Source organism: Aythya marila (assembly GCF_965140915.1).
Source record: "Aythya marila genome assembly, chromosome: 2".
Lineage (NCBI taxonomy): Eukaryota > Metazoa > Chordata > Aves > Anseriformes > Anatidae > Aythya > Aythya marila.
Genome location: NC_139043.1, coordinates 86,747,820 through 86,760,366, shown reverse-complemented (window position 1 = coordinate 86,760,366; position 12,547 = coordinate 86,747,820). Strand labels below are relative to the sequence as shown.

Below are 12,547 nucleotides of genomic sequence, written 5' to 3'. Positions count from 1 at the left end.
AGTTTTCCATTCACTTCTAATGCTGAAAATAAGTGAGTACCTATGCACACGCACTGTTGCACCACAGCCTATCCATCCCTCCTTTGAAGGGTTAACAGCACTTTTGTAGAATCAGGTTAGAGAAGTCAACTACACCCCTTCCTTCCCACAAGGGATAACGCACAGTGTCTCACATCTGCCAAGTGACTGAATTCACTCATTTCTAATAATGACCAGCCCCATGAGATTTCCTCTACAATTCTTAATTGGGCATTTGTATGTGGTCCTGCTAGGGATGGAGGCACTTTCCTAGCTCTGACTCTGTTGGTTCACCACCAGCAATCCACAGGCCAGGCAAGTTGGGAGAGCATTGCATGTAATGAAGTGCCAGGAATGGGAGGGAAATCTGAGAACAAAATCTGCATTTTTACTGCACAGCTTTGAGTAAACACACAGAACCCAAACTTCACCTCCTACCTCTTCTTGCTCCATCAAGGGCAGGATGCTGAGTGTGAAAGCAGCCATCTATCTCCCTTGCATGCTTTCCACAGCCTCCCTGTAAAGCAGGCTCTGCCTTTCCCACCACGCAGGTTATGTGGCTGAGCAAACTGTGCATCTCCTACGCTCTTTTGGGTTACTGACACGATGTCGCTGAGGTCATCTCTGCTGCAATCAACCCTGAAGCACAATGCTGGGATTTTTTCCCCTGACTCACATTCGCAGTGCATTTGTTCCAGTAGGCTTGAAAACGACAGGATGAGGCAGGCTAGGTTTTCCTGCTCAATAGGCTTTTGCTCCAATCTAATTAAAACATTTAGCAATTCACTGAAGTTCCTTGCAAACTGCACAGATCCTTTAAAATAAGCTCTGAAAGCAAACAACCTGGTATTTTTTAAAACAACTCCCTACATGGAAAGGATTTCTCAGGAATTGCTTTACTATACTATACCAAAGCTGCTGAACCAGAAAAGCCAAGCTTCTTTTGAACTATCTTGTTTTTGTTGTTATTGTTAATGGCTTTTCTTTTTTCCTTTTTCTTTTTTTTTTTTTTTTTTTTCCTTGTCTAAAAGCTAACAAGGAAAACCACTCTTGGTTCTCTGACATACACAGAAGTGACAGGACAGCTCAGTGGAAACAGTCAGCTCTGGTCACCTTGGTTTAAAACTGGGTCAGTGATACCAGCTTGTGGGTATACTGAAGGAATATGCTATTAATGGGGGAGACTCAGATGCTGAGGACCAGAACACCCTTTTCTTTTAGACAGGGCTCAGGTTATTCAGCTTTTGTGCTTTGAGAGCAGGCAGCCATGTTGTAACTAAGGCATGTTTATGCATGGTTTTTGAAACAGGCCCCCTTTCTGGGAAATGCATCAGGGAATCTATGGGAAGAGCCAAGCCAAGCCCCACACTGTCATACAAGCATTGTTCAAAGGCAAGTGACCGCAGGAGATGGCCACCACCACAGTGCAGGAGCACGTGCACTGACAGGAAAACCAGGGGAGCTCCAAACAGCAGCAACACCCCTGGAGACCTTCATCGAGAAAGACTACACAGACTTAACATGGTGTGCTTGTAGCTACCTCCCTGGCATTGAAAACAGACATCCTGCCTGCCAAGAGTGCCCTCCATCCTCCATGCCTCAAAAAATGTCTCTTCACCTCCGAAAGCAGAGTACCCTTAAGCTGCACCACCAGGAACAAATTCCTTCAGGGTTCTAATGACCAATTAAGGGATGGGAGGCAATTTCTTCCATACCCATACAAACGAAACTCGTCCAATGCAACTAACTGTCCCTTATCATCTACTGTTGAATTTGTGGAAAGCACATGCTGTACACTCTCTCCTCCCCTAGCCTTCCCACCGTTTTAATCCGTTTATTTTAGCTAATGTAACGGAACCTACCTATTCTAGAGAGATAATGTATGTCTGCAAATTATCTGAATATTTTTAATGTCTTTTTTTTTTTTAACTTAAAATATAATTTCATTTGAGATTTTGCAGCTTTCATTTCTATTAATAAATTATCATTTCTTCTTTATAAGTGATGAGCTAGTGTGTCATGTAATTTTTTCTTCTAAATAGACCAAGACTTTGATCTAATGCAAGCCCTTGCTGGGAGTAGAGAGACTTTCTGTCTAATTTAGTTACGAAAAATATTCAATTAAACTTGGGAGTTTAATTCATTTAGTTATGAAAATTAAATGAGCTCAATAAGGTGCATTTGATTTGCCTCAGGGAAAAAAAAAAAGAGAGAGAGAGAGAAGAATCTCTGAAAGGGGAACAAATAAGAAGGGAGAACAAAAGTAACTTTTATTGCTCAGATTGAAAGGTGGATAACATGAGGAGCCTGCATGTGTTTTAGTGTGGCTATATAAAACATATCCACAATGCGTTTATGCAAATTTTCTATCCAGAAGTCACATGAATATCTGGCATTAACACTCCGATTGTCTCCTGGGTAACAAAAATCCATGTAGGTCATAACTGAGTCCATCCCAGTCACGAGGAGATCTGCCTCCTCACACGGGGAAGACACCTCCCACATGCAATCCTTCTCCATCTCCCTTTGGGGAGGAAGGAAGCAATGGAAATTTTTTTGCAAAAACGGAACAGAGCCAGTTGGATCTCTCTGAGAGAAACTGCCTCCTAGTTTTCCAGCAGTCACTTACCATTTTTGCAGATGGGACAGCACTGATCAGGCTCATATACCGGATCCACGCACTCAGTCTGGGGACAAGCTGACACAGTGCACAGCACTTCTCCATTGGCTTCACAGCGACACTTCTCACACGGAGAAACCTGAAATACAAATCCACTTGTCTTTTAATTCTTTCTCTTGTTCTCTCCCCGATCTCTTTCTCCTTCCCTTTTAAAAACCAAATGCTTTTTATGGCCTGAATAACACAAGAGACAAGGCTGTGCTACTGCAAATTTACAGGACTGCTGCAGAATGAGTCACAGGTTCTGCTCTGAACCTGTGCCCCAAATGAAATAGTCAAAGGGATCTTGGAAACAAGAACTCTTTATATTTTAACATAAATAAATCAAAAATTTCCCCATCCATTTTTTAATAAAATTCCAGCACAATAGGTTCATAATTAAGATGAAATTTGGTTAAATTCCATCAGAAATTCAAAAATATTGTATTAAAAATAAAGGATTTTTTTTTCTAAATGAAATATGAAATTTAATGTAAATCCTTATTGCATTTTTTTCCAGTTTTGAATGTTTTTGGTAGCAGGAGGTTGCATTTTATTGAAAATGATCATTTTCATAGAGAAGTCAGGAAAACCATCCTGTGAATTCATGTATTTCCTAGAAGTTAACTATTCTTTTTGCAGTATTTGAAACTTTCTGAAAAGAAATTGCAATTCAAAGAAAGGGATGAAACAGAGAAAAGGGTCATCCCTTTTTTACCTTCTGAAACATTACTGGTTTTTGAACACTTCTACAGAATAGAAGTACCAGGAGATAATTACTTAAACGACCTACTTCAGTGAAATTAATTCCAAACAAATTAGAATCCATATTCAAGAAAAGATATGGACTTTAAAATGTCTGTATTTGCTAGATGTCCTATTCAGTGTTCCTGAGAAGGTGCTGCATGTGGCATCTGTAACATCCTTGTACCACTCAAGGAGCTGGAGGTGAAGGGAAGCAACAGTGCCAAGGAGGAACAAGTGGTACACTGTAAATCTCATCACAGCACTGCAAAAACCACTCTGCTATCCATGCTCAGAGTGCAGGATGACAGTGCGGCTGCATGTTATTACTATGATCCTCTAAATCCATAATCCATAATCTGTGCACATTCTAGGTTTACTTAAGGTCAACAATTTGACGAGGCTGATTTCGCTTGGACTCCTTCCCGTTCCAGATTCCAGCTGATGCCAAACAACCATCCTCTGCATTTCTCCAATGCGAGCAGAGTAGCCTCAAGCCTAAAAAAAAAAATCCTTTGCTGTGAAAAATCACGCAGACCTCTAGCTTGCAGATCATCTGCTATCTTCTCCCTATTTCTGAAGCAGCCTGTCACATTTTTTTCCTCAAGTCCATTCTCCGCTTGCTCGCCACTTTCACATCTTTCTCACTTCCAAAGTTCAAACATGCTGATGCTTGCACAGCATCATCTCCCATCATCTCCAACTAAATGCTCATCCATGCTTTGCCACTTCTCTTCCCACCTGCCAGGGCTGTCATTTGTTTATGCACTCATGCATCTTTTCACACTGGCCCCTCTGCGTAGCATGCCTAAATAGGGTCTGTTGCTGTGTTGCTTTCTGCTTTTATTGCTATTATTTATTTCAGACTTCCTTCACTAGCTAGTTGCTTCCAGATTTCTCTTTGCTTTGCACTCTACCCAGGACAAAAACACATCATGCGTTGGTAAAGTGCTACAAGCAGCCCAGTACTGCAGATTTTTATTGCAGGCTTAGGAACAAGAACTTTGTCTTGTAATTGCTCATGAACTGCCATGTTCACTTGCAGAGCTGGAGTATCAGCAGATGAGATTTCTGACCCAGTGTTCAGTGTCAGCTATCTCAGGCAATCATTTAAATTCCATGTGAAATCTTGAATGTAAGCAAACCTGAGCCCCTCATTATTTGCCAGTCACTGGTAAGACTCCTTCCCTCTGGAGTTACATGTAGAAAAAGATACTAAATTATAAAAACACACTCATTAGTTTGTTTAATTAGGAATCCTTCTTGATCAATGCTACTAGAACTCAATTTCACAGATAAGGCTCAACAAGGCAAATCTATAGCTTTCAATTGGTTTCAGAATTTCATGGCATCACTTGAAAAATGTGCAAATTTGTGACAAATTGCAGTTCAGTGAGACCTGGAACTACAACAGATATTCCCTCTCCCACAACTTCACTTTGTAGCTATGCTGTTCAGTATTGAAAATGATATAAAAAAATAGAACCTTTACTAACAATCAGGAAACAATAACAGCAAAAAGATGCCACTCCTAAAGTACCTCATCTGTAATATTTAATATTGTAATTAAGTAGGTTGTTTACTAAAATTCCAAATTGACATAAGCTTAAAATTTCTACAGCAACAAGCCATTAAACAAAGCATTGAAAATGCTATAAAATGAGAAAAAAATGATCAAAGTTTTGTCTAACAATGGTAATTTGGAACGATGGCCGTCCTTCCTACACAGCAAGTATGGTTGAAGACTACATCTTCCATGAACCGAGTACTCCACCCATGTGATACCGCAGTCATGAATACCCTTCCTGTGTGACAGATGAAGATCTGCCTCAGGGTCATGAAGATAGAATCACAGGATCATCAAATGGTTTAGATTGGAAGGGACCTTAAAGATCACCCAGTTCCAGCCCCCTGCCATGGGCAGGGACACCTCCCACCAGACCAGGTTGCCCAAAGCCCCATCCGACCTGGCCTTGAACACCTCCAGGGATGGGGCATCCATAGCTTCTCTGGGCAGCCTGTGCCAGTACCTCACTGCCCTCATCATGAAGAATTTCTTCCTTATATCTGATCTAAATCTCCCCTCTTTTAGTTTACAACCGTTGCCCCTTGTCCTGTCACTACAGGCCCTGGCAAAGAGGGCCTCCCTCTTTACATAGCACACCTTTAATAAGCACTGTCATCTGTCAGACACTATTTTGTCCAGTTTTTCTCTTACTGGACGAGACAAACACTCTCCTCTGACTTCTCTGTCACAGGCAGTTAAGCTTGCTGTAAAAACAGCAGTTTGTGACTCTCTCTCTACTCCTTGGCCCAAAGGTGCCATCCTCCACTCACTTAGGAACATACTGAAAAACAGAGATATGCCTGGTGTGGTTACTTCACACAAGAGCCCATTGGAGAAGCACAGCAAAACCTCCAGCCATGCTGTTATCCTGAACCAGTTACACGCCACAACCAAACGCCAGATTCTGATGCTCATGAATCTCATTTTGTCTGACACTGCTCTCTTTTCCCCCCACTGTTACTATGCCACTTTTCATACCTTACGGAGCTCCTGTGCGGTTTCCTGAAGTCAGCAGGACCACACATCTAAGTGCAGCCCTCCAGGGTGAGTAATGGCAGCAGGGTTGAGGAGGTTCTGCATACGTTTGTTTTCACGTAGCTCTTTTCAGGAATGTAAGCAAACTACAGTAGCTGCTAAAATGGTATTAGTGTCAACCTTTATCTGTTCATCCTCGGACTACATGGTGGAGCACTGCTTTTTATATATCATCATGATGTAGTGGGAGCTGGAGGAAAAACACCATTTCTTTCCTCATCTTAATGGCAGCTTAATACTTGGAGACGTAATCATCACTAGAGAGAGACAATAAGACAGCGTATGTATAACAACAGTTAAATAAATCAGAATGAAAAGACACATTTGGTCCTTCGTTTCCTCTCCTCCACTCCTATAACACAAGAACATTCCCTGCAGCACAGTTTCTAATGACAGCCAATGAGCATCCCACTCCTTCATATGGGAAACTACCAGTTTAGCAGAACTCACACGTAGCACGTTTGACATAACCAGGCTGGGCTGCAAGCAATATGACCTAGCAACCTCTCTCTGAAGTGTGGTCTACAGATGAAGTTATTAACATAAACTACACAACACAAGTAGCTCTGCCTATGCAAAAACAATGCAAAGACAACAAGAAGCACAGAAGTCTTAAGTATTCACCAGAAAGCTGTAAAAACCTGTAGAAAATAGAGTACAGATGGAAAAAAAAAAACCACACACAACAACAACAACAACAAAAAAACACCCTTCTTTATTATTGTTTAAAGGGAGGTTTATAAACAGATGTATAACTTGTACTATGAAGTTAAAGATGTAGGGAAAACACTAGCACACGAATGACACAAATGTATAAACAGGTAAATTTCCCACTACTGGGACATGAAGAAAACTTTAGCTTAGTAAGGGCAGTGGGTTTATTCAGCAACTTAGTATAAATTGTCATAATTAAGAAGTGACAAGTAATTTACACTCATTGAAGTAACCTGAGCTTTGTCTACCCTCTTTCCACATGCCAAACAAAAAAAAGCTGAAAAAAGAATCTATAAATTATTTGTAATGTACATTTTCTCCTTGAACCTTGAAAACATCTAAGCTTAAAAAAAAATCATAATCTCAAACTGATTTACTATTCTGCTGGAATATGTATCAATATTTTCTTACCACTTATACAATTTAGGAGAACATCAACAGGATTAGGCTGACAAGAATAAACATACCAGCCTTGTTTTTACTTCTGTATCCCTTCACAGACATTTCCAAATCCATTTGAGTTTGTTGACTTTCAGATTTCCAAGTTATTCACAAAAAACAAACAAACAACAACAACAACAACAAAAAAAAACAACAGTTTTTGGTAGCACAGAAATTCTAAACAAAACACAAAGCAGCAACTTTCAAAAATGTATGTTTTTCCCAAATGATAATACACTTCTGAAGATAATCTATGGTCCTTTTAAGACTATTACTTTGTAAGTCAGACTATATCTTCAAATGTTACTGTAAGACTGAAAAACACCGAGTGGGGTACATGCTCAGCAATCCCTAGCTTCTGTGCAGATTTTTTTCCTAATTGCATTTTACCAGCTAAGGCTTTTGCACCAATTTTACCTGTATGGATCCTGCAATGCTTTTGCCATACTGCATCACTACACTCACCGGAGAGCAGAGTGGTGCTGATGAAAACAACTTTATGAGACCTCAGCCTTCTGCTACACCTGTGTTTTGGTTTTGTATTGACATCTGTGCCCTTTTTAAAAAGCTGAAAAACATGTGTGCACACACACACAAAGCCTGCGGGAAGAGCTGCCAATCAATGAAGAAATGCATCAAACCTCCCATTCTCTGGCAAACTCAGCTTGTGAGTTAGCACCAGCTCCTGTCGAGGAAATGTTTTGCTACGTAAAGCCATATATGAATTTTACATAAGCAAACTCCCAAACTTGCCTGTATGGCAAGTACATGATTGTTTGTGCAAGTAACTGCACTTGCAAGTTAGGAGGTCACCTTTTTCTTGCTTCAGTGGTGTCTGTCACTCTTGGCCACAAACAGAAGATAAACGTGCAGAGAGAGAAAAATCAGACTGCTGCCCATTTAAAACTCTTTCCCTGACCTTAATCAAGAGGTAGCATATTAGCAAGCTCTGTAAGACAGTCAACTTCAAACGTGTAAAATGGCCTTTGAAACTGAGTGCTATTATTTGCATTTGCAATTGCTTCCACTCAGCAGCAATCTGACTGCATAGGTACTTTCCTTAGCCAGATGTCTCAGCTGATTGCAGTGGCAGAGGTAAACGTCTGCACTTACACTTTTGTGCTCATATTGTTGGAACCAATGTCAGAGCCCAATGACCCCACATGCCGAAACAAGCAGGCTGAAAATCCACTGCCAAGCCGTACTGATAACTTTCCTTGAATTTCTGGAGAAGGCACTCACTCTCCCTCCTTCCCAAAGCTGACTAACAGAAAGAAGTAAGGAAAATGATATTCCATTACAGGAAGGCATCAATGTAGCTGCTAAAGGCTGAATGGGATTAAAAAGGAAGTTGAAAGCCAAAGCCTGTGCAGAACAACATTTCTGTAAGTGTCACTGTTGGGCATTCTCTTTTTACAGAGGCTGCCAGCCACGTTCAAGTATAACAGGAAGCCCTAAGGTTTTATCCTCTCAGCACACACTTAACAAGGTATTTCAGATTACAGCCATTAATATGACAGCGCTGTATACAGATAAAGAAGTGCAACTTGTCAGAGAAGCGTGAGCAAACAGTGACGAAAAGCCTTTAAAACTTTGATATGGAGACCTACAGAGAGCATGTGCAGAAGCATGACTGCTTTGGCCACCCTCTAGAATTAGCTGTGCTGGAAAGGAAAGGATCCCAAAACCCACCTCTGAAAGCATCACATCACACCAACCAGCCCCTGTTAAAACTAACATCTTCCTCTTATACTGGAAAACTGCTGCCCCAGAGCTGAACACAGTCCTTGAGGGCAACACAGCAAAAGGAAGGACACTATGTTCCCTGCCATGCTTTGAAAATCACTTTTGAAAACCACGGCTCTGCATTTGCCTACCAGAAGAGGCCACGGGAAAATGCTGGGATTTACTCTGAGTGGAGTCTTTCTGCTCCTTTATTTATTTATTTCTCAGTAAGTTGAAGCATGTGGAAAGACATTACAAATTGAACTAAGTTTCTAAGAACACATAGGTACCACAGAGAATAGAAGTGGTAACTTATTTACAGCCTTCACAAACTCATTTTCTTTTTCTCCACCTTGCAAGGGGCTCAAGCTGCCAGAGTTCCGAACTGGATTTCACACTCCCCTCAACCTATTCAATTCTAAAATCTCAGGTGTGTTCACACTGGGGTTTTAAATCAGACCCGTATCTAATAGTAATTCCCAAGCAATTCTTAGAGCCTGCCTGCAGATCTCAGCCACTATAAAATACAAAAGGGAAAAAGTCAAGATAAGCAACCAGGAAATTGGCCCCAACTCCTGAACTTTTCAGTACAACGTAATAAACAAGTTGCATTTTCAACAATAATGACCTTGCACAGTGCTGCTTAAAAGTCCCTGCTCTGAAAGGTTTTCTCTAAACAAAGCTTTTCAAGTCCTTTGTTTAAGCATCACTGTAATCCAGATTGTAAACCACGTTCTTATTAAAAAGAAGGCCCATAACCATTCTCAGAAACCAAGTATTACACAACCTTGGCAGCCCAGTTCAAGCAGCAAATAACAAGGAGAAAAGTAATGACTGTTAGGAAAAAGGTATCACCGCTGTCTGATGACTAGGAATGGGAGTCAACTCCCCAATCCCTGCTTGATCCTTGCAAGGTAGAAGTTTCACTGTTAACAGCAGAGTAAGGGAACAAATGCAATGCTGGAAATTCTCATAAAATCTACTTCACCACCAAGCAGCATCCTTTCCAGTAGTTTTTACTGCAAATACCACAGGAATTAGTAAAGATCAGCCCCCTCATTTAAAAATGTTACAGTATCACAGAACAAGAAAGGTCATGTTTGAGGGGAATATTTTACAGCACTGCAGAAGTTGCATTAACACAGAAAAGAAAAGGGGAGGGAGAGGCACAAAACACCCTCCGAGAAAGCATTTCAAGACCACCACGTCACTTCAAATGACAGAAGGGCCCACAAAATGACTTTCTGCTTTGGCCCTTACCATGAATTCCTCCAGCGTCTGGTAGGTTTTCCCCCGAAACTCACAGTAGTTCTTCCTCTCCTTGCACTGCGGGCAGCACTGAGTGGTGTCCACATGAACGCACCGAGGGTGGAGCCTGGGGCACTCGGGCTGTATGCACAGCGGTCCCTCTTCAGTGCAAAGGCAGGGGCAGGCGGAGGGACCCGGCGCAAACTTCTCCCCAATGGCGTAGACGAAGCCACTCTCGTCCACGCAGCCCTTCCCACGGTAGTCCGGGTAGGCATACTCCTCCAGAGGCTCAGGAGTAGCGCTTGCCACAGCAGCTGGGAGAGATGAGTCTTCAACCACCCGAGGGTCCTCGGCAGCCACATCCCTTTGCTCTTGGACTTGAATGCTCCCGGATTTACCTCCTGTGCCCTGGCTATTCCAAGCCTGCTTTTGCTTAGTCCACGACTCCTTGTTCGAGTAGGTCCTGCTTCCTTTGCTCTTCCAGTCCCTGGTGCCCTCCTCCCTCCCGCTCCTGCCGATCTCATTCATCTTCCCCGGGCCTGTCTGGCTGTCCCTTGTCGATGTGTGATCCCTCTTTTCCTGGCTCGCTTTTATTTCCTGTTTGTCTTGAGCCTTGGCCAGTTTCTGCACGGGTATGGTGGAGCTACAGAGGGCAACCATGAGGCAGCAGGTTACGAGGAGCGAGCTAGAGAGAGCTCCAATTGCCATTGCAGTAGATAGAGCTGGGCATCACCTACTGCATCCCACAGGGGACACTGCATTCACATCGGAGGGAAGCGCTCCGCAGATCCACAGTCCCTAGGAAGAGAGGGATTAGGAACACTTCAGCTCGCGCCTCTCCCCCCCCTCGCGCATCCAACATCTCAAACAACACGCAGCCTGCCTCGGCACCTCACGCCAGAGGCAAACAACAGCCTGGTGCTGCATCCTTCCTCCAGCCCGGCTCTGCGATGTCTCATAAATAGCAGGGCTCTAGGCACGGACTGTCTTCGGCTGGGTAAAAGCAGGACGCGCAGCTCGGGGCAGCCTGCCGAGGCTCGGGGCGCCGTGGGGTTACGGCCACACGCCGAATGAAGCGGAGCTCCCCAAAACGCAGCGCGGTCCGGAGCCGACATCAGCCGGTTGAGCCCTGCTTGCTGACTGCACGCCCGATGGTTTTCACGAACCTCTTATTCAGAGTGAAGTTTTTTGTTTGTTTGTTTTTTGTTTTTTGTTTTTTTTCGGCTTCATACCCACCGGGGGGGGGGGACGTTTGTTTGAGGGACAACTAAGAGCGAGCCCGCTAAAGCGCGCAGAGCCGAGCCGCCCCTCTCCTCAACTCCCCGCACAAGCACACATCTCCTCCTCTTCCTCCTCCTCCTCCTCCTCCTCCTCCCCCTGCTCCCGAGGCCAGGCAGAGCCCCTCGGAGCTCTTGCAGAGGGGCACGTTTCACCCGCACCCCCCGCACTTTAGCAGCGCTCCCGGCTCCCGCACCGCCAACCGGCAAAGCAAAGCACACCAAAATACCTGCTCCGGCCACGGGAAGCCAAGGCGCTGCCAGCTGCCGGCGCAGCCCCGCGGCCGAGGTAGGGCTCCCCGGAGCCATTTAAGAGCCCCCCCCTCCTTCCTCCATCCCTCCCCGCCCGCCTCCGGAGCCCCGCGGGCCCTGCCCCAAACTTTCCGGCGGGCCGGGCAGCGCCGCCCCGGCCCCCTCGGGGGGCTCTGCTGGGCGCCGGGCAGCCCCCAGCCCGCCCGCAGCATCCCTCCCTCCCTACCTGCGGGCTCGGCTCCGGGGCCCCCGGCCGGCTGCCATGGCGGGGCTGCGGGCTGCCTGCCCTCCTTCCTCCCCTCCTTCCTTGCCTCTCTCCCTGCCTCCCTCCCTCAGCCGGAGCCGAGGCCCCGCCGCCCCTGGGGGCGGGCTCGCCGCGGCCCCGGTTCCATCAGATGGCGGACGAGGTTTTTTTTGGGGGGCCGGGGGGCTCCTGGCCTCGCAGCAACGGGAGGAAGAGGGATGGAAGGGGGTCGGGGAGCTTTGTGAGGCTCCCTGCCTCGCCAGCCCTCCCTGGCCGTGCAGGGGCGGGGGGAGATGGGCGAGTTGGGAAGTGGGGTTGTGCTTCCAAGCGGCTGACAGGTGCTTCGGCACGGCAACGATTTCTCCCTTTTGCAGGGGAAATGGGCAGAAGCGGCTATTTTAGCAATAATGGCTGAAGCACCTTCTATCCGGCTGCTGGGACAGAAACGCCAAAGAAAAGCTGGAAAGGGATCTGTAAGCATAATGCTTTCCTTCTGGAGCTGGGCAAAGGCTTGGGACCAAAAAGATTATTTTCTTATTTGCTCGCTTATTTATTCCCTGTTAACCTGCATTAGATGATATATCAGCGCAATAATCTATGGGTTTTGCTTTATAGATGTTCCA

The 12,547-nt window shown here is 44.8% G+C and overlaps 1 protein-coding gene across 1 annotated transcript in view; it reads right to left on the bottom strand.

Moving 5' to 3' along the window:
- The window catches only part of VWC2 (von Willebrand factor C domain containing 2), a 57,592-nt gene extending 45,570 nt beyond the window's left edge, over positions 1-12,022 (bottom strand). The window contains exons 1-3 of the mRNA XM_082752283.1: positions 11,907-12,022; positions 10,164-10,949; positions 2,648-2,777 (exon numbers count right to left, since the gene is read on the bottom strand). Of these exons, the coding sequence (XP_082608409.1) occupies positions 2,648-2,777; positions 10,164-10,859 (826 nt within the window). The 5' untranslated portion in view covers positions 10,860-10,949; positions 11,907-12,022. The remainder of the gene's footprint in view (positions 1-2,647; positions 2,778-10,163; positions 10,950-11,906) is intronic.
- Between the last annotated feature and the right edge of the window lie 525 nt (positions 12,023-12,547).